At 39.4% G+C, this 22,965-nt stretch overlaps 1 protein-coding gene across 3 annotated transcripts in view; it reads left to right on the plus strand.

Annotated features, from left to right (window-relative positions):
* Positions 1 to 22,965, plus strand: part of ANKRD11 (ankyrin repeat domain containing 11) — a 103,132-nt gene that overhangs the window by 62,362 nt on the left and 17,805 nt on the right. For 2 of the 3 annotated variants that reach the window (XM_072422627.1, XM_072422625.1), the window contains 3 exons: positions 5,806 to 5,944; positions 18,021 to 18,191; positions 22,017 to 22,220. In XM_072422627.1, the coding sequence (XP_072278728.1) occupies positions 5,806 to 5,944; positions 18,021 to 18,191; positions 22,017 to 22,220 (514 nt within the window). The remainder of the gene's footprint in view (positions 1 to 5,805; positions 5,945 to 18,020; positions 18,192 to 22,016; positions 22,221 to 22,965) is intronic. The other variant, XM_072422626.1, reaches the window with a different exon arrangement.

Genomic DNA, 22,965 nt, shown 5'->3' on the forward strand with positions numbered 1-22,965 from the left:
GTGTTTTTTCACTTTTCCTACGTTTCACCATGTTTTTAATATGTTTACCTGCATTTACCCATGTTTTTGTGCGTTTTCCAGCTTTAACCCGTTTTACATTTTTAAACATTGCAAGCAACGTTTAAGATAAAGCCCATAAACGTGCCTCAAGGAAACGTCATGGTGTAGAGTAGCCCATTGGAATGCATGGGGATTTCAAACATGGACTTTAAAAGCCTCAGGTTAAACGCTGGGGAAAACTTCCGTGTAGACTAAGCCTTAGGTAAAGCTTTTGTGGTATAACAAACGTTGCTGAATTTTCTTGCTGGGCAGCACACCAGCCTTGTATGTTAGATGACAGCTGTGCCTTGTATACTCTATACAGTAATGAGAGGTCCATGGCACATTGATGTCTGGGGTCTGTAAATCTGCCCAAATTGTATAGTGTTAAATATCCAGTGCCCTTTGTGTGTCAAAGTATGATATAAAAAGGCCATGAGGAAAATTCCCCATGACCTCCTAGCAGCAATATCCAGCAGTTCTCTAATGCACAATAAAGCTGATGCCCCAACAGTCTTCATTCCCCATACAGCAGTCAAACTTTGGAGGCAGCAAGCAGACACGAACCGTAATAAGGTCTAAGTAAAACTGGTAATGTGACTTTTCGCATACTCTTATGACAAATTAATGAGTATTAAGCTGCTTCCTATAACTAGTATAATTTAGGTTCTGCAGGACATCATACATGACCAAAATTGTAAATTAAAGGAAATCAATATATAGAAATTGTGGCCATTATTTTTCACTATTCTCTGTTCTGTCATAAATGAGTTTTGCTTATTTTAGTATCCTTTTTTATTTATTTTTTTTTTTTTTAAATACAGGTTCTATTATTTTAGCACTTTCTAGGCTGATTCAGTGCTGCATGTTGTCATGGTGATTAAAACATGGATCCTGCATCCAGATGATGGGGGTGGGGTAGACTGCACCATTACTAATCACCGATCCATATTCACCCACCACTAGCTTTGTGTTGGGTCATAATTCCAGCTGGACAAATCCAAATCCCACTAAAAAAATTGAACTCTCCCGATGCAAAAAAAGGGGGAAAGTGATAATCTGCAAAGAGTTCTACTGTTAACTTTTGCTCACATCCAAGCTTCCCTACTTGTCTGAATGCTGCCGCCATATTTTCCAGCTACTCGCCCTTCATTTTCAGGCCGCATTGGTAGTGTATGAGCTTGCTGTCTTTTTGATTAACCTGGCTGCAGAAATCTAGGCTAAACAAATGTTTTAATATCAGACCAGTGATTCATACATATGCTTGAATCGTGGTCTCCGGTGTTTCTTCCCATTTTGTTCAGTAATACAGAATTAAACCTCAGCGTGCAGATTTCCTGTAATAGGCTAGCCTTTGGTTTGTGCTCCCCCGGGACAGGGTGACTTGTATGTCCCAACTAGTCATTTTTTTATGTCATTGAATCCCCCCACAGCTCTTCTTGTTACAGAGGTTATTAGTTACTAGATAAGCAATATCTGGGTTGGCAAAGGATTTTGGTACAAATTGAACTGTGTTCCCTTCTTTTAAACTTTGTTCACCTTAAAGTAGAACTAAACCCGCCAATACTCACCCGTCATGTTCTGTTGTGGGTGGCACAATCTTCTTCCACCTTTCATCTTCTGTAGTTGCTTCTAATGGCTGGGTCACTTTTTTTTCATACATTAAGGTGGTTTACATAGTGTGCAGATAATAGGAAAGTAAAGCTACGTACACACGTCAAATTTTTCTCGGGCGAGAATCTGGCGTGTGTACAGCCCACGACGTTCATCGTCCGTTGATCCGTCCTGGTGGATCCATGAACGACGAGCGATCCTAATGCAAGGGAAGGGGGAGAGCGCGCAGCAGGGTGCTGCTTCGTCGCTCTCCCCCTCTCCATAGAGCAGTGCTGTATGTACAGCACTCGTTCATGCATCTTGCGGTTCTTATCATTGGAAAGGATCGTGAAAGATCCTTTCCAACGACAAGAATTGCACGTGTGTATGCGGCTTAAATCAAACAAGACAATGCTGCTGTCATTCCCCATGCTTGATATGCCAACCAACCCCCACTTTTTGTTTTGTGTACTTTCCCCCCTAGTCTTACATCGGATGTCCCTCTGTCTTGTATCTGATCCTGAGGAGTGATGTCTATGGGCTGTTCAGAGAAGGGCTATGCTCTGCTAGTCTGTCGTGTGGCCTGGTTGTCTCTTTCAAGGGACATTTTTGGGTTTTTCCACTTGCAAGTTTTAAATGCCCGGAGTAATTGTTCCCCTGCATGGGGTATTGTAGTGTGGAGAGTTAAATTTATTTTGTATACACAAATGCTTTTACAGGTCCAGGAGATATCATTGGAAGTAGTCCTGCTTTTTATGCTTCAAGGAAGAGTTCAAATGATGCCGTTATATTTGCTTAAAGTATTGATGATGGTGGATTATATATAGAATTAATGGTGGTGGAATATTTATAGAAAGTGTGTAGTTGGAAAGTCTGTCAGTTTTTCTGGTTGTCGGTCATGATGGTTTCCCCCACATATCTGGTTTTGTTGCAACATCAACAGGAAGTTAGGTAAAATATCCTTTTTGATCAAGAACCGCAGTAAGCATGAAAACAGTCCCTCCAAGTCTATTCTCTTTTTTTTTTTTTTTTTTTAAGGTCTAACAGAATAATGGTTGGCACTAATTTCTTGAGGAAGCAAGGCTTTTACTTCATATTAGATGTCCCTGATGACTTGATTTGATGACCAATGGCGTGGTAGTAATGCTGCAACAGGAAAGCTGTATAAAGCACCGGTCCATAGAATGAATGATGTAGAGACGGGGAGATGCCCACATTGCTTGTCCTCGTGTACAACTTGCTCTCTAGCAAGTGATTAGATTGTGGAGTGGCACATAAGCGACTGCCAAATTTTGAGACTAGTCGGGAAGAATTTTCAAATCGCAGCCCATGAGACAAACATCCTGCTCCTAGCCTGCCGCACAATGTGCGAGTTGTAGGGCAGGCAGAAGCTGTAAGCTTTACCAATGCTGCCCTGCAGTCTTATCCACCTGGAGGCTGGAAGAACAGTAGAATGTTGCAAACTCCTGCTACTACACATACAGTTTGTGCAGATTTCCTTTAACGCTTATGTTCAACTACAGGCCAGAAAAACGGAAACATACGGTGTCTTGTTGTCACTGCCTGTGTTTCCAGATATAAGAATGCAACAAGTGTTGTATACCTGAAACTAACAATTCCCTGCCTATATATCCTGCCTGTCATTCTTTAAAGCCACAATACAGCTCTGTCTGTCACCCCAGCAGTTTGAAGGGCCATGGTCCTTTATTTTTTTTTTTTTGTCCATATATGCCTAGAAACAAGAATGCCTAGTCAATGATTGTGAATTCGCTAGTCACAAGTGCAGCTTTTCTAAAATTGCTTATAGTTTAGGTCGTTTAGTGCTGGAAGGATATGGAGCTTAGACAGTTACTTTTAAGTAAGTGCATTGCTATTTTTCAGGTGCAATATAATAACTGTCTCAAATACTCATGTTGAAGAGAGGTTTTGTTGCATTATTACAATGCTGAAGCTATTCTGCCTTAACAATGTACCTTTGGAGTGTGTGATCTCTAGTTTAAAACTACCCCCAACTATGGTACATATGTACCAGTCCAATAATTTATTGTTGGTTCACCAAGGGGCAAATACATCCACCCACTTTACACAATAGCTGGCCTGATTACTGACCAGCAATCTCAGTGTCAGTTTTCACCTAGTTTTTTGGCATAATCTTCATTTTCTAAAGGAAAACAGTCAAGCACCTGCCTTATGGGACCTCTGTTAAGTGACAGATAACCTTTAATTACAATTGCTCTGTCAACAAAATAATTGGAATTTACTTTAAATGTTTGGGCCAGTGATGGTCTCTAGTTATGTTGAAGTGGTGGCTCAAAGTGTTAAAGCCATTGGATTAGCATGACAGCCATGCATTTTGGCATTCTTCAAGTCAAGTAATCAGTGAGACTGCAACATTCCCCTTGACAGAATTCTGTCATGAATTGGTTGACAGCCTGCCAAATCTTTGTAAGGTTCTACGTCTTAGTTCTGGATCCAAACTTTCCATACAAACAATTCTGATTATTCGCCAGTGTTTCCTTCTTTTTTTGCTGATTTAACTTTTTGAAATGTGTTTACTGCATCAATGTATTGATTATAGGTAAAACATGAAAATTCCTTCAAGCATCTAATTGTATATTTTGTCAGCTGGTCTCCTTTATTTGGACCATAGGACCATATTAGGACCATAAAAGATGCTTCTCCCTTTAGGCAGTGTGTGCTTAATGTGTAGTAACTTCCAATTTACTTAAAATCATCTTTGATAGTAAAAGAGGGAGTATGACTTGTAAATGTATTGCGCTATGTTCAGATGAAGTCAGCAAGCTAGTTCCCAAATTGACTGTTTCCAGTGCAGACTCCTCTGTTCAGGTTGGAGTCTAAAATGCTGGCTTTTTTTTTTTTTTTGGAATGGTGTATCTATAATTTAACATTATCTACTAAACAGTTTCTTTATCCAACTTCCTGCTTTTCTTCTGGGCGTTTCTCTAGGGCAGAGACTGTTTGTGCTGTTCTGGGGACAATATGGTTCCTGTTTGTCTATTAATAGAGAGAACCATTGTCTGTTGTTGTACTGTTACATCTGTTTAAAGTGCTGCTTATCGAAAAGACAATTAAGTCATTGCTGGCTTCATTTACTATTTGGGTAATTTCAATATTCAGGCCCAAAAGTACAGCACTTAAGCAAACAAAAGGTGTCCTGCTATGTCATTGGAAGGGTTATTTTGGGTCCAAAAATAAAATAATACTGAACCAATGTTGGTTTTGTGGTAAATGGTTATAGAACCGTGCCTAGAGGAGCTCTTGGCAAACAGCAAATTAGTTATAAACTTACAATGATAACACCAGCAGATAACTGCAGAATACCTAATAGTTTCCTGGGCTCAATCGCAGTCCCAGCTGCTCCTATTCAAGTGAATGCTAACAGAGATCATTTTTTTCACACTGTAGCAGATCAGTGCATAGTTCCCAAAAGGGAAAAATCACTCTGCTGTTTAGTCCTGGATTCAAATGTGGTTGCCAGTGGTACGGCATTCCTTTTCTCAGCTGCACACCTGAGAATTGAAACCGTTATGGTTTTACCCATAGTCTGAAAGGGCCCTAATGTCACTACCAAAATATCATTAATGTATTCCAAGCCCTATTTTTGAGGGGAAGCCAAATAACTCTTGCATGTTCTTGGGATGTGGGAGGACACCGGAGTTCCTGGATGAAAACCACACACAGGGAAAACCTAAAACTGTGTCCTGGCCAAAATTCAAACCTGGAACCCTAGTACTGAAAAGCCAGAAGTGCTAGCCACTGAGCGACCATTGCCTGGCTGCACGATGAAAGTTCACTGCTTGTCATTCTGTCACATGGACTTCTGAATAAAATGTCACTAGATCTGCATGGCAGCATTTACAGAAGGGCAGATTAGTGGTAGCCACTGTGTGATCATTTTCAGGCCTCTTCATGTAAAGGTTTTTGGGTACTTAATTTTTTCTCGTCATGTCTTTAATGTATTCTGATGACTGTATCTCAAAATCAGCATTCTTATGCCCTCTTTGGGAATATGTAATCATCGTAAGAGTAAATAATGGATTGCTTCTAAATGCGTAGAAAATGGTTAGCTCATACAGTGTGGTTTGATTTTCTGATCTCACTTGCACATGTGCTAGGATTTAATGTGTGTTTTTTTTTCCCCCCTCCTTTTAGGATAAAGATAAAGTTTCCCTAAGTAAAACTCCAAAGTTGGATCGAAGTGATGGAGTGAAAGAAGCGAAAGAAAAAACTTCAAAAAGAAAATTGCCTTTTTCAGTAGGAACCAATGGAGATCAAAAAGATTCAGATACAGGTAAGGATCATTCAGATGTACACTGCTTTTTGTGGGTGAACTTCAGATTAAATGTCGGTAGTTTTTTTTTATTCTTTCTTTTCTTCACTATCCTAATCTTGATTATTGGCATTGAATTCATTAACAAAAACTTTCCGAACACTCTTGAACTGCAGGTGTTAATTGCTTTTCATTTTACCCCTAGAAGAAATAAACATAATTGCTCCTGAGGGCTTTCTGCTAGGCCACTCAACACTGAACTGCTTCCTTAGCCACTCTTTTGGTTACCGGCACTCTGACATCACATACAATGCAGGAACGGCACTCCTGCATTAAGTCAAAATATTTGAGACCTCTGCACGTTGCTGGCAGTCTTCTATTTTCTATCTTCTAGTCTGTAATTTCCTCGCTGTGTAGGTAATTGCAGTTTTCTGTGTTATGGACCCATGCCCATCTTGCTGATCCTTCACATTAGGTGCTACAGTTCACTGATGTGGAACAAGAACGCAGTTTGGTATGTCTGGTCATTGTCCTTCTGCACTTTGGCAATGCAAGGTTAGTAGAACCTTCAAAATTGTGTTGCAACCAGGTAACCACCAGCTTTAAAAGGTCAATATTGGTTGTTTCCATCTCCATTTCTATAACTGAAGGTTTATTGGCTTTTAAGCACTACAAAGTGTTGTTTTAACTGGCACACTGACTGCTAATAGTTTATAATCTGAGGGTATTGGCCATTTCATTGGTGTTGGATGCTTGTTGGTAAATCTTGGAGTGAGCTATGTTCCAATGCGATATATGTTTGACATTTGTGTACCTTTTGAAGCTGTACTGCAAACATAGGGCCCATTTTCAATGTAAGTAGCATGCACTTGGGTAACCAAGGACTCTTCAATATCTAAACTATTCTATGTGCTATATATGTGGACTTTTAGCTTGGTGGCTTTGTAGTGATTCCCAACGGTTCATTTTCAAGATTCTCATTGTTGAAATTTAGGTAATTGGTCCTGGTGCATGAAATCGCCAAATGCTTTTTCATATTTAGGATTTCCAGAAGTAGAAGAGCTGGAACTAAGGGTGGCATGGTGGCTCAGGGGTTGGCACTCTTGCCTTTGCAGCGCTAGGTCCCAGGTTCGATCCCCAGCCAGGACATGCATGGAGTTTGCAGGTTCTCCCCGTGTCTGCGTGGGTTTCCTCCGGGTACTCCGGTTTCCTCCCACATCCCAAAAACATGCAATTAGGTTAATTGGCTTCTCCCTAACAATTGACCTTAGACTACATTAATCACATATGACTATGGTAGGGACATTAGATTGTGAGCTCCTTTGAGGGACAGTTAGTGACACGACTATGGCCTTTGTACAGCGCTGTGTAATATGATGGCGCTATATAAATACTGTATAATACGCAGAATAAAGCTGTCACATTTGATCTTGGTTTGATGTGTTAGTAGACACTCCTGTGTTGTCCATAATGAAAATAAATAGACCTGCAATGAGGTTGGGAAAAAGTGTTTTGTGTCCATTGTAGATACTTTTTCGATGGTGTCAGGGGTGAAGGATGGTGGTTAATTTTTGTTCAAGTTTGTGCTTAACTCGGTTATGTTTTGAGTGGACCGATATCAAACATGTATGTGAAAAATAGTTGCATGTCCTATGATTTGGAGTTTACTAATGCGGTTTGTGTTCAGTTACTAACTAACAGCTGCTAGTTTCCATATCTTCTAGAGCTCGAGTGTTGCATTGTACTGTTTTATAGATGCAGGGAATTGTAGTAGCGGTGCTATTTCAGTTTCAAAGGTGGCCCGCTGCTTTGTCCTAAGTTAAATTTTTTTTTTTTTTTTTTATTATATATTTTGGTCCACTGTGTACGTGAGTTTTGATACCCCTGTTTTAGAGGGTCCTTAAAAAAAGCCACTTGGAACCCATTAGTCTGTCCACAGGTTGGAACATAAAAAGGTTTTGCAAAATCAAGTTACTATATGCAGTGTTAACCTGTTGGTTCTGTGAGAAGCTTGATAAGGATAAACTTTTATATGATTATTGAAGAAAAAATGTTGGTAAGATGGACACTAAAATATATATTCAATTTAGTCAAAATGGGAAAGTTAACATTGTCTTGGGCGACAATTTAGCGCATGTATGTAGCTTCAGTCAAATGATAGGAATGGTGATATTTAGGTGCCATATTAGGATTCTCCTTTCTGATCTAAGTAGAATAAGCTGATTAATTTGTCTTGAAATTAATTTTACTGGTTCTCTGGAATGTGTATATATAATATGTAGCTTATACATAGGTTGTTTAAGATTCAGGGTGTTTAATACACAAACTCAGTCTGTGTTCTAGGCTACTGAAAACAAATATAGCCTTGCACTGACACAAAAGCATGCCCTGCCTGTAATGCACTTCATACAAGGTTTGCACTATTAACTATTGCAGTTTTCAGCCTTGATTTCAGTCTTGCTGGAGTAATCGAAGAATGTACAAAGATATTGTGTTTATGTGCTTATTTCTGTATTTGTAAGTTTGTGCAGCAATCTGAAAGGGCGATTCCATAACTCTTAGATAATGGGATGTGCTTGAGGAGAAGCTGCCATAAGGGCATTATAAAGCTTATACCTCAGACAGTTTGCTAACTGCCATATTCTATCAAGTCGATTACAGCTGTTTCTATCTTTAGGAGAGCATTTTAATTGAATCAGCCTAATGGATTTGTGCAGACCAGAGGCAGCAGTGTGGGGGTTGCAGCAATTTCTGGGCTGGTTATTGATCGGTTTCTCATTTAGCTGTAAGCTTTTAACCAGTTGCTTTAATCAGCTCAGTGCAAAGATGACGATTTGGCTTAATGGCGTGAGTCTGATAGGTGGTGCACAGTATCTGTCCATGCTGGGAACTGACTTTTCTGGCAAAGAATGTCTACCCTGATATACAATTTTTTAAAATTGATGATGGTGGCATAAGTTTAAAGGAGAGCATTATGCTAACGGATTAGATGGGGGGGCAGGGGTGTAATTTAATGTCATTGAACAGTTCTTCTCCATGTTCTGCATATAAGTGCTTTTATTGGTGCATCTGTAGTTACTATTGGACAATTCATTTCACATACAGCACCGGTCCTAAGTTATGTACGGATGTTAACAATTCTCATGTAAATTCATTTGGGGCTAAATCTAAAGCATGTAGTGGTTTACCTCCAGAAATCATTAAATGACTATCTGGATGCCTGCTGTCGTCCTATGGTAAAGGATCTGCCTGCCCTTCCCTCCATACAGACCTAAACCGTGCCCCCAGGTTTGTGCCAATAACAGAAATGTACTGTCTGTATGTAGCTGTATTGTAGGCATAGCTTTCTGGGCCTGACTCCTCTGGGCAGTTACGGCCATGAAAGTTTGGGAACTTGCCCCAGTCACTATTCTCCTGGTTTATGGTTACAGTTCCAATCACCATTTTATAAAGCATATTTCCTCCTTATAGGTCTTTGGTCACTTCTAGTTCCTGGGTCACATTAGTCCTAAAGCTGAACCGTGGCCACTGTATAAACATGTGCATATCCTTTACAATTTAGAATAAAAAACTGTCTGCTGTGGAGAATTTCCTCTTCATAATTCATGGTAGAAATGGTGAAATTGTGAAACTCCTCCAGACTATGTTCTCCTGTTGTGCCAACGGTTTAGTAGGTTGCTGAGTTTTGAGTCCTCGAGAAGGGAAAGCAAAATTGGGGAGCTTGTTACTAAACTTGAGGTTGAATTAAACCACAGGCAGTTCTGTTACAGAGGTTGTCCAGGACATATTTTACATTATACTGCTAATATATAAATGGTCATGGCTCACAGGTTTAGACGAAGGTTGCATTGAATAGTTACCCATATACTTTTGGCCACCTGCTAAATGTAGATCTACAATTATGAATGTTTTGTTATGTTGGATATTCTTGTTGGTTGAGCAAAGAGTCTTCTTACCTTTTCTTCATTGAGGTGATGTGTGCCCAGTCTGACACAAAAGCAGCTGCAGTGCCATCTCTATGCTTGGCAGAGGATTTATTCTATTGGTGACTTTTTGATGACCTATCAGGGGAATTTTCCTAAGAGTAAAATAATGGTGGTTAAGTTGAATTATCGTGATCTATACTAAAAAAAAAAGCATTTTTGTGGCATTTTTGACATGCTGTGACATTAAAGCTGAAGTTTAATCTTGTTCTATTTTGCCTTCCCTAGTTCTTCCTGCCTTCTTTCATCAACGTTCTACAGAAATGTTTTAAGAACTCAATTTTTATTTCATGTTTTAGAGCCATGGACTTACAACTGAGAAAATATTTTTTTTGTTTTTTCTTTTCACGCTTTGCTTTGTAGGTCTTGGCTGATGGGAGAAGCAAACAAGTTGCTGTACATAAAGCTGCGTACACACTTCCAATTTTTATCGTTGGAAATGAACGACGAACAAACGACCGATTGGCCAAAAAAAGTAACCAACGACGATAGTCGTTGGAAATGAACGACCGGACCGGCGGATCGGATTGGACGACGATCATTGACCATCTATCGTGTGTACGGTCGTTCAGTGATCGTCCATGGTCTGAGCATGCGCGATGAACGAACGTTCGCTCACTTCCTGTGGTGCACGTCACTTCCTGTATCGTTCAAACGATCGCATCTATCGTGTGTACAATATCTTTGAACGATCGTGTCGTTATCTGTAGGTACAGGATCGGTGCCATACGATCGTTCGCAGATATCGTGCAGGATCGTTCGTTGTTTGTTTACCAACGATAAAAATTGGAAGTGTGTACGCAGCTTAACTACGTAAAAACATTGCAACCTGCTTCCTTTCATTCTCCTTTTGGGAACCCTCAGCCCAAAATAAATCAATTAGCTGGCTTCTAGGATAACTCGTACAAACTTTTAAATGCGTGTCTGGAGTGTATTTTAAACCGTTTACTTGCCAACCATTCTAGGCAATGCCCACGTGTGATCTACCTCCTTTTTTGAGATCCAGGCCAGACGTTTTTGGGCTAGGTAGGAAAGGGATAAATGCTGGTTATACTTTAGCTGAAAATTAGACTCGCTCCCTGATTTGGTGCAGTTTCTAATGCTCATTGTGAGAAGTGCTTTGTGCAGTAAATTTAGGCTAAACATTTTCTATACAAGATTGGCATCTTCACAACTTTGTACTCCTCAAGGCATGACTTCAGTTTTAAGTTGCATGTGTATGCACATCCAAAATTTGTCAGTGTGCCTGTTTAGTTTTAGATAATCCTCAAAGTCCATCTGGCTGTTTTTTTATTATATTCTAATATTTAGCTTTGCTTTTGTGCTATCCTTTACTGTACTTGTATTCATCCTTTCACTTCCTGTTGTCACTGTAAAAACTACAGTAGCCCATTACTGTGATTTAGAAAATGCTGCAAGGACTGTACATAGTAGGCTGAAAAGGGGGTTTTACTTAGTTGCAAGTGGTTTTGTTTATGCACCCATGAGTTTTATTTATGTACTATAGATATGTATTATCTTTTGGAAATGCAGTGTTTTTATAGGTGGTCAAAGTTTTTTTCTATTATACTTGCATGTTCTGGACTGGTCCAGTGTTCCTTGAGCGATTAGTGCCTCTCGGGCCACTTTGCTGGACACTGATCTTTTTGGCTATCTGTAAGGAAGACATTTTTCCCATTGGTCAGCAATGTAAGAGGCATTCTTCCCACTGACAATACTAATGTACTGTGAGCTGTGGAGATAATATAGCGGGGGTTACCGAGACCTGACAGTTAAAGTTTTTCCCATGTTCAAAAGGTTCGGAGGCCTGGTTTTTGCACGAGTAGTTGGTGAGTTTTCCCATGCGACCTCAATGCTTGAGCAATGATTTCCGAAAGGTTTGTGGAGGAACAAAACAATGTTCTATTTCTTCTAGAACTAGCTTGAATGCTCTTTTATCTATCTATGTTAGGGATTGACGTTATTTTTACACAGCTTCCAATCAAATGTAGGTTTGGTGTCTTGTTTTTGAATCTTTTATACACTGGGCCCTTTAAGTTCTCCCTTTTAGTTTGGCCGAAGTGAACCACATAGGACCTTTGCCTTGGAGTTTTTGTTCAGTAAAGTCTGATCCAATGTTTGGCTGGATCCAAAGCAGCGAATATTTCAAAAATGATAGCCACAGTTGTGGTTTCTTTAATTCTTGTAAATAGAACCCCCCTGGCTTGTTTGTAGGTTGTTCCACTGACAACCGCAGGGCTCAAATACTGGCTTGTATTATAACTGTTAGAGGGCTTCTATTTCTATACCTGAAATAGAAAACAAAAAAAAGCCTCATTATTACGCTGGGCAATATCCAGCATACAACTTATGCAGACTTCTTCTGTAGTGAGCTGTATTGTTGTACCATAGTTTACATGGAAAGTTCACATGTTCATTTTTGCAGCATTGTAACGCTAGCCTGGATTTTTATTGCCGCTTGTTCAAATTAGTGAGCTTGTTCTGTATGACTTTTCCAGTGACGCCAGAGAAAATGTTCTGTTTTGAAAGATTATCTAACATTGCAAATTGTGGTTAAGTATGGTGCAAGAGGTCCCCCACTACTGGGAGTCCTGGTGACAACCGTATAATAATCCTGCCTATACATAACATAGATACTTTTGTTTTTGACTATTTTATTACATCTTCTAAAAGGTGCAATAACTGCCTTTCACATAAACCACCCTAAAATGCTTGTTTGGGTATCGCTGACTTCAGCATGCAACAAACTGGGTCACGGCACACAACTTCTGATATTCATTTTGCTCCCTAATAGCAGCCCAACAATGTTCAGTACAGTTTTCATTAATCCCCTTATTTGCTCAAAAATTGCATTACTTTCCCAGAACTATGTTACACCACGTGTTTACACCAGAACACAAATTTGGTTTTCTACATATGTCCTTGCAATCTGATCCAGATAAGAGGCCTCTGACATTGTAATTGCTAAACAAGATCAGACTGTTGCGTGAGCAATTAGAAATGTGGGAAGCAAGTTTTACCCTACCCCCTTCCTGTCTTTATTGGATTGTTTAATTCTCGTTCATGTGGTGGTTATATTATGAGGACACATTTCTTGCATGCTTCTGTTCTTTCATGAAAAACATTTGGCCCTGCAGCTGAATAGCAAGCCTGTCTGCATGTTCTCAAGGCCAGTCTCTGAAAGGGTTCAGCAATTTCTTGCTGTATAATCATTTCTGTGGTGTTTTTCCTTTCCGCCTATCCCCAATCATCACATTTGCTGTTGGAAATGTGGCATATAGTGTATAGCAGTGTACCATTTATGTGGTTGCAATCTAAAGTTGGCTGCTTGTTCTCCTTCCGTGTTCTGTGCTGGTATAACGTGCTGCAGGCTTTTCCCTGACGCACCACACATGGGCTGAGTCTCGTGATTGCTTGGCCATTGCAGTTTCTAAAAGAACTACAGATGAGCAGGCACTGCAGCATTTCTATTCCGGCTTTAATGCTTTACATTATATGGTCAGGTTTATTGGCTCCAGTCATCGTCTATCGTACAAGCATTCTCCATTGTAAAAAAGTGATTAGTAGGGAAAAATTGTGTATTAAATAAGTTGCACAGAGCAACATTTGATTTCAATCTTGAATTTTAGAACTTTTTTAAAGTCTTAAAACTTTAACAAGCTTTCTTAAAAAAAAAAATACTTCCTATGCTGTTACCAATCTGATAATGACCAGGAACTGAAGTTTTTCTTGTAAAATGGGTGATTATGATTCTGATCACTGCACAGCTGTCAATTTTGCTGAGCATGCACAGTGGAATTTGTTACCAGGGTTATTCGGCAATCCCAGATTGTTTTGTGTGCCGGCGTTGATTGAACTCCAGTCTGCCTGTGCAGAAGTAATGCCATTCAGCATTCAGATGGAAAGAAGAGAAGAGATGGTGCTTGCAATGTAATGGGTGCAAGGGAGTATCCCCCAAGGTTTAGTTTCACTTTAGGTGATTTCAGTAGCCAACAAGTTGTAAGCTACCAAAATCAAACATGTATGTAAATTAATTTTGAAAGAACTCAAGGTGTGTGTGATCCATCCCATGGTCAGAAGGATGAATATCTTGCACATGTGCGCTGTGATTTGTGGCTTCCTACGGAGCAGTTACCCATCACACTGATTGGTCAGGTACAAAAGTAGAAGCCGATCTGCCTGTGTTCCAGGCCTTATTTAGCTTTTCTTGTGTTTACTTTGTAAGTCTAAGGTTTCAAAAGACCATGGACAGCCAGAACCCACCCCTGCCCTTGATGACAGTCCTCATCTGCTCCTTGACCTTGTACAGTCTCCCAATTCATTTCATAACATTATAGCAAACTCAGAAGTCATTAAATTAGGAATACCTCTGTGAACTACAATACACCTCCCTGTTTTGTAGTCCTGACACTGTTCTAGGGTGACGCACCACTTCTGTAGTTAGGTACTGAGTGTTGTTACCTTTAGGACAGCACCTGTTACTAGTCGGATCACTAAGTGAAAATGATGGGATATAGCCTGAACAAAAGGAATGCAGCGGTCACATCTAAGACTGTTAATATAACATTATGTAGTTTGTGTAACATTTTATATACTACTTTTAGGAAAACAAATATTAAGCACATTTTGACTTGCTTTCAGCCTCCTGTAAATCCATGTAAAGCAGAGCTCAGACTGGGAATGGTAAAAGAGGGGAAAGACAATCAGGTGCAGTACGGATATGATGAATGTGGAATGTTAACACTAGCCATAGGAGAAAGCTCTAAAAGCATGGTTATCCATGCCGTACACATCCAAATATTGTGTGGACATAAACGCAACCAGTAGTTGGCTCCTACGTAGAACTCTTGTACCTGCTGGATTTGACCATTACACTGAATTATTTTTTGCAAATAGGGCATCTACCCCTGAGTAAGGTAAGGACTGGTTAGATCTGCAGTCCTAGCTTTATTGGACTCGGGGGTATGTTTGACACATCCATAGTCTGTTTCCAAACATCTAGTGTCTGACTTGTTTAAAACCTTGTGTAAAGTCTGCCTAACCTTAATATATAGTTTGGAGGTACATGTAAGAAGCATGCCTGATTTAATTGTTTAGATCCATTTCAACATTCAGTTATAAACTCTTTAAAAATAGTCTGTTGGATAACAAACCAAATCTGCTTACCAGAAACGTTTACGTGAATAAAGGCATACTTACAGGCCACTGCTGCAAAACACATGTAAAAGTAAGCCGACTTGGCTTTCCAGCGTTCTGTGGATTGAGACCGGTGAATACCGTGATGGATGGAGACTATTGGAACGCAGCTATGAGATGTGAAGCCGTATTTATAAAATCAGTCTGAGAAGTTTAATGAAACTGCTATGTATTGTAAGTATATGGTCAAAGCTTGGGTAGGCTTCTGCCCTTCTAATGGACAGATATAAAGTGCTTGATTGGTATAGCTTTCCCTCTGTTGTGAGGCTGTGGGAAGAGTTTTTTTTTTTTTTTTTTTTAATTATTATTATTATATAAGATTTACAATATTTGATTTTTGTCACATCCTAGTTATCTTCAACAGGGAATTTCTCACACTTTACTGTGACCGTGAGGCCATAAGCCTTCAGTGACCACTTGTGTGTATGCCTTCATGTCAGAGTGAACAATTTCAAAATGTTTGATTACGGAAAACAATGCAGCAATGATTCAATGTGCTGCTTTGTGTTATAAAGGAATTGTGAAAATGTTGGGGACCCTTTGAATATAAAGAACTTTACACAGGACACCGTTCAGATGCAATTTCAGAAAAAAACATTCAGTGAAAACACTGTGACTTCAATTACTCTGCTGGACTGGCAAGGGGGAAAAATAAACCTGTGCCCCATCCTCGGAAGGTCCCTAAGCTCTTCGGGGCAGGGTCCTCTCCTCCTGTATCACTGTCTGTATCTGTCTGTCATTTGCAATCCCTATTTAATGTACAGCGCTGCGTAATATGTTGGCGCTATATAAATCCTGTTTAATAATAATTTAATAATAATCCTCGGAAGGTCAGCGTTCGATCACTGGTTGACTTGACACGGTGATCTACAGACGAGGTTCTGCCAATAAATGGTTAAATTTCATGGTAGCATAAAGATTTTGTGGCCTAAAGGTTTGGTCAGAGGTTTGACATTTTAACACCTAATTGCAAACTGTAAGAAGGGCTATGTGGATGTGGTTCACATTCCTATTGCGGAAGTAGACAACAAAAAAATATTCAGCCATCTTGCTTGGCTGTGATGGTGTAACTTCTATACTTGCATGCAGGAGTTCATTTGATTTTGATAATTCTCTGAAAATGATAAACGGGCAGGTAAGTGTTTTATTTTGCAGGAGGCACAGCACCTGTCCCTTTCTGCCATAAAGACGTGCTTAATTGCAAATTTGCAAAGAGGGACTCTAGTTCTGCTTTAACAGAGCATTGATTTTTGGTTCAGGGTATTGCACAAGAAGCCCATCCCTTGAGCTGTAAACTTCCATACAAACCTGTTGACATGTAATATACCTTTCACCCCTTGCTTTAAGCTTAGTTTGATGTTATCACCTTGAAATACAGAGCTTTGCATTAAATCTTTAGTCTGCAGAGAAATTGCATCCCGTAGCGTTTGTTCATTTTAAAATTCTAATTTTACCAATAAAATGTGGGGAATTTATTGGCATTTTCTCTATCCTGGCATATAGCCTGGTTTTATCAGCCCATATAAATGCTGTATGTGCATTGTGTTTTACAATAATCATGTAAATTTAGGACTTTATATTCAAAATTGAGTACTTTTCATTTTTTTAATATATTTTGAATAGTCCTGGATAAATTGACAATTATCCATTCCGGATGCCAGCAAGCTATCATAATATGGGTTATGTTCTGTATTTTGCTACTGCATATGTGTAATCTGTCAATGTCTACAGAAAGAGCTTTAAAATAGATTTCCTGTTGACAATAAAACTCTCACAAATGTACAAACTAAATTTTTTTTTTCAAGTGATGGCTGTTTGGTATCTGTCATTTGTTTAGGCCTTCCTGAAGCTCTCCTCCCCCTCTACAAATTTACATTTTACATCTTCTCATCCACCATTCTCCTGTCACACAAATTTGCAGATTTAATTTTCAATCAGCAAAATTATATTAACTGCTTTCACATCAAGAAAACACAGGATTGAACAAGACAGTTTCTAATAGCAATCAGATGAATGTGAACCCACTGATTAGAAGCAAAGTAATGGATTATGTTTTATAGTACAATGTGCTTGTACATTTTCTGTTCTCTGTGAATTCAGCAGGTTGAAGGGTCAATCAGATGTGACTTAGTGACACTAAAAGTAGGAAGAAAAGATGCAGACTAGATTTTCCAGCATTACCGTGTAAATCATGTTAACAGGAAGAGAAACAGCATGAGAGGTCCTGGCTGTGTGTATAGAGGTCCAGTTATACTATGGGTTTTTGGTGATTTTTGTATAATTAAGTTCCAAAGGTAATACTTTGACCCATGTCCTCAATATTAGGTTTGGGTACCCCAAACAATGATCAGATGTCCTGGAAGCCTAACCTTTGTGCAGTCTTTCCCCTGGAAAGTTTTCAAGAAATCAACACTTTTCTGGAAGCTTGAGCTATTTACTTTTCCAAGGAGCACCTTTTTTTTTTATTTTTTATTTATTTTATTTTTTTATTTTTTTTACCTTGACAGCGTTGCTTAATTTATATCAAATTTTCTATCTTGTAAAGTTGCTTGGTTTGCTACATAATTTTACTTCAGGTGAAAATGTATGTCATGAAATTCACAATCCTCCAGGCTTTCAGCTTGGTGCCTGTTTATCTGCAAAAGTTATTGCCTTCTCACAGCTGTCGCCAGTAATGTCCTCTGACACACAAACATGCTTACATTTAAATGGAAATTATTATTTTGGTCCAAAAGTGGTCTTGTGTTTGCTACTGCTTAGCCTAGTGGTCTGCCATCACTGGAGGTTTTGTAGAAATAGCCTAAATGTATTTCCAGTCATTAGATCAGTAAAGTTCTCTGCTAAAAAGTCATGAACACTAAAACCAAAAATATATATTTATCTTCGCCTGTGTTAATTATTGTGTTTGTCTTTTGCAGAAAAACAGGGTCCTGAAAGGAAGCGCATCAAGAAAGAACCAGCCAACCGGAAGTCTAGTTTACCGTTTGGCATTGGACTTTCAGGAATCCGGGCCGGGTACCCTTTATCAGAGAGGCAGCAGGTTGCCTTACTTATGCAGATGACAGCAGAAGAATCTGCAAACAGCCCAGGTAATATACATATAACTTTTTTTATTTTTGTAATTTATATAATACATGATCTTGGACAATACCCAGATAAAAGATTACCTAAATCTGGTGTTTTCCAGCATCCAAATTTGTTGGGTCACATTGCAAAGCCCTAATTGCATACCCCTAAGGTTGGGGTTCATCCATATACAATTCCAGTAACCACTGCTGGGGGGTTGAGGCTGTGGGAGCCTCTTTTGTGTAAAGAACCCTAATTCATATGCCTGTGATTGACACAATGTGGTGTTGCTTTGTACAGCTTATAAACAACATAAGGCTGCAGTGACAATGGCAGTTTTATGTAGACAAATCTCAAAGGGTAACAACCACAACTTGTTTATTGTGCTGTTACTTTAGTTCTTCAATAGCACCATCCAGGGTCTAATTACTAGGGAAGCATTGATTAGGAAGCAGTTGAGTGCCAGGTTTGGCACTTTCCAGCCAATAGGTTGTAACACAAAGTAGATTGTGTGCTTTAGAGCCCTGGACATGGTCTACTACCACTGCTGTAGGTGAAGCTGCTGATGCTGTCGGTACCATGTTGGATGTGTATCTGCCTCATTAGTGATGCTTCTTTAGCAGCCAGTCAGCTCTTGTAGGATATAGTACCCCTGACCATTGCTGCGGGGGCAGAGATTTCTTGTGTGTGCTTTGCTGGGATCCTAATGGTGCAGATGGATGTTTTAGGGGTGCGTAGGTGAACATTGTGTGGAGGTGTTGCTGAGGTGAGCGCGTTGTGAATACAATAATTGTGGCAGAAGATTCAAGGTTCAGATTTTTTTTGCTAAGCTTCAAGTGCCTAGGGCTCCTTTTTCAGGTCAGCGTTTGTTAGATGAAACATATCTGTTTTTTATGTTAATTTTGTAGTTTGGGTTTCTGGATTAATTTATTAGAACCTCAGCTGTAGAGTATCCTGGTGTTTTCATCAAAGGTGAATGCTTCTGGTTGAGTTTTTATCTTCTGAATGTGTATTACTTGGCTTCCATGCTGATGTAATGGACAGTCGCCTATGAATACGATTATTTGATGCAAGTAAGTTGATTCTAATTGCAAAACAGAGACCGTTCAAAGGATTGATTTCAGTGTTCTCCTCAGCCCCTTTTAGCTGGGCGCACCACCCAGCACTTTCAGTAACCACCCGGCTGTTTTTGGGTGGTTACAGAAGAGTTTTCACAATACTGGGGCTGCCACCCGCCTACAGCTTCCCACCCAGCTTAAAAAAAAAAAAAATTCTGAACACTGCATTTGTTTGGAGACTTCAACTCTGCTGTGTCAGACTGCCATGGCAAAGTTGTTGGTTACATCAAACTACTAACCTGTGCTGGAGAACTAATCACTTTTAAAAATGATCGATTTTTGCATATTAGCATATTATTTTGCCATACTATTTGCAGGTTTAAATATTGAGGCCAGAGTATTTATTGTATTTGTGTGCCAACATCTTAGAGTTCTTTACAAAGCCCATTGTCTTTTCGTGAACTGTTCCTTATTAGCTTAAAGGGTGCCCAGTGTATTGTCCCTACCATAGTCATTAACACAGTCGAAGGTGACTTTTGGAGGGAAGCCAGTTAACCTATTTGTGTGTTTCTGGTGTGGGAGAAAACCAGAGTGCCCGTGGGAAACCCATGCAATCATGGGGGAGAATAAACTCTTTCCAGAGGGTGTCCTAGCCAAGATGTAAACCTGTGACATATTGCTGCAATGGTCCGGTACCGCTGAGCCAGTTGTGTGCCATGTGATCAGCCGGCTTTGGCTTTTCAAAGAGGTCAACATGAACTAATTAAAGGGTTTCCTTTTATATTCATTTGTTCGGTAGGCTTAGACATGTTCTGTGCGGCGGGCTCAGTATTACCTGCTTGAAACAATTGGGAGTGGCTGCTGCATCCTCCATGAATTTCTAATATTCAGCATACAATCAATATAATACATGCACAGAGTAGGAGCGGATATTTCTTCTGCTGCTGTATTTCAACATTTCCTGATGCCGTATAGCTGTTCAGGATGTGTAACCGGCATATTGAGGACTTGTCTTGTAATAAAACTATATTTGTAATCTTTGGTGTCTGAAAGGGAGATTGAGGTTTCACTTTGTTTCTCACTTGCTGTTTTGTACGGTTTACTGTAAAGGCATGTTAAGTTGTTGGGTAATATTGGATTGTATATTGTTGAATCTCCCAAGCTGTAGAGGGCTTATTTGTAGTCTAGCAGGTATTCCTGAATTTGTATATTTTAGTGACAAACTTTTCATAAGGACCCCAAATAAATTTTCTTCTGTTGGTTCTGATCCTCCTAATCTTTTCCTGAAACCTCTTGTGAAACCTACATCACCAAAAGTATCCGATATTTAACATAACCACTTTCTAAAAGGAAGTGGCAGTTTGTGTTGTGCAAGCCTTTGTGGTGGATATGAATTTTGCAGCTTTGCCCCCACTGAGAGAGATTCCTGAAATTCTCAAGAAAAAAAAAAGCCTGACTTGTATTTGTTCTGGTTTTCTTTGTGCACTTTGATGCAAGTGCTTCCCCTTGTGTGCAGTCTGGTTACTGCAGCAGTAAACACTGAAATCTTTGGCATAGAACAGGGGCGCCCAACAGGTGGATCGCAATCTATCCGTAGATCGCAGAGCCCTGCCTTTCAAAATAAACTCTACCGCGCACAGGAGTTAAGTCCAAGTTTTTATTGTTGGTAGATCATTTTGATTTGGTCATTTAAAGTAGTTCGCAGGCCAAAAAAGTGTGGGCACCCCTGGCATAGAACATTGTCCTCATGTCTTACAGCTCAGAATGGTTTATGAATTTAAAAGTGCAATTATGTGCAAAATTTGTTTTAGTTTGGTAATTTATTATAGTTTCCAGCTTCCACAAAAAAACCTGCAAATTAGTTTTTACTGAAAAAGTTCATAGAATGGGGAAAGAAAAATGCATGGTTTAGATTTAAAGTTCAGTAGAGTTTTTAAAGTCTAATGAAATGGATGTTTAATTAAAATAAATATATATATACACATATACACACACATACATACACACACACTAGTAGGCAGAAACTTTCAGCACGTTTTTGTAATATTCGGAAGAATATGAACTATATTGTCCAAGTATCGGTAATGCCGTACCCTTTCCAGAATGTGTGACCATCTTCTGGGTTACTAATATTGGCTTACTTCCCATGCTTACTCCAGCCCAATCTCTTTGATGGATGTCCTCTGTAATGGGTGAAGGAGAATGAAAGGGAAAAGCCAGACCCGGCAATTAGGAAATTGGTGGGTGTTTGGCTGGAGACTTGTGTTCAGGTACCTGGAATATCTCATTTTTTTTTCTATAGAGAACACTGGCATTGGTTATCACTAATTTCCTTCACATATGGACTTTATCTGTTTGAGAATGTTGGAGCTTTAGGGGCGAATGTCTAAAGCGTTACTCAGCGGTTTAAGTTGTGTTTTGAAAGGCCTTTGCAAATATTTGCACACACTGGTTGTAAGTTGCAAAGTAGAAGGAAAAAGAAAAACCTACACTGGTAATTGCTGCGCCTGGTCAATTCTTTATGCTTTTGAGATCTCTGGATTTTTTATATTGGTTTTGTCATAGGAGGCTCGTTCTGACATCAGAATTGCTGTTTGTCTGGTTTTTGTATTTTTGTCCAAGAACAATCATGCAGGTCAGGTTAGGGACTTGGAGTATTAAAACGTTTGCAAGGCTAAGAAGACTTTCATGAAAAAAAGTAAAACATTGGTGGCCTCCATACTCCCTCAGTACAGGTTTTATTTAGTGAATAAAATTAAATATTAAATTACCAACAACATTGTTTTCTAGTTGACACGACACCAAAGCATCCTTCTCAATCTACAGTTGGTCAGAAGGGGACTCCTAACTCCGCCTCCAAAACCAAAGACAAAGTTAACAAGCGTAACGAGCGGGGGGAGACTCGTCTTCATCGGGCAGCCATAAGAGGGGACGCACGCCGAATCAAGGAACTGATTAACGAAGGAGCCGATGTCAACGTTAAAGATTTTGCAGGTTTCTGATTGCATTTGGTGTAATTTATCAGTCTTATTTGTGCATGTGTGTGTGGTTTTTTTTTTTTTGTTTTGTTTTGTTTTTTTACGGTTGCCAACTGTTTGTATGCCTTATTGGAAGTGATACTAAGTCTCTCCAAAGTTACTCTCAAAATAAACAATGACTGAAGTCCACATTAAGGATATGTGGCTATTAAAAGGGGTTCATCGAAGACCTAAAAGTTTCTTCAATGGTTCACCCACATTTAAAAGGTCAGGAAAGTTTGTGCATTATAACTATTATATCCAGTATATTACCTGTGGTGGCCAGTGGGAAGAATGTTGCCCAAATACATAGCCAGAAATATCATTGATGTCAGCTTAAACTGACTTGAGGCACAAATTACTTATACCCCTAATAACCTTTTCAAAGACCCCTGGGATTCTACAGAAGACTGGTTGAGAAATACTAATCAGTTCTTACCTACTCCCCTCACTGGTATATGTTTTAAAGCCAATGTTGGTTCATTGTCAGTCATTGTGCTTGTATGAGAAGATTCAGTGAGATTGCGTTATTTTGAGAGACAGAGCAAGTATTTGCATTATTACTTTGCTTTTCTCCTTGATCCTGGCCCTCTAATAGATGTTGTGGCCTGTTGTCTGTGAAAAATAATGGAGGCCGCGACCTTCCATTACAGGCTTTAGAGCACAATTTGTGCCGTTGGTAACACGTTGCTGATTCTTCATTTGGTAATGGAAAATCTGTT

The sequence above is a fragment of the Pyxicephalus adspersus genome, chromosome 9 (assembly GCF_032062135.1).
Source record: "Pyxicephalus adspersus chromosome 9, UCB_Pads_2.0, whole genome shotgun sequence".
NCBI classification, from domain to species: domain Eukaryota; kingdom Metazoa; phylum Chordata; class Amphibia; order Anura; family Pyxicephalidae; genus Pyxicephalus; species Pyxicephalus adspersus.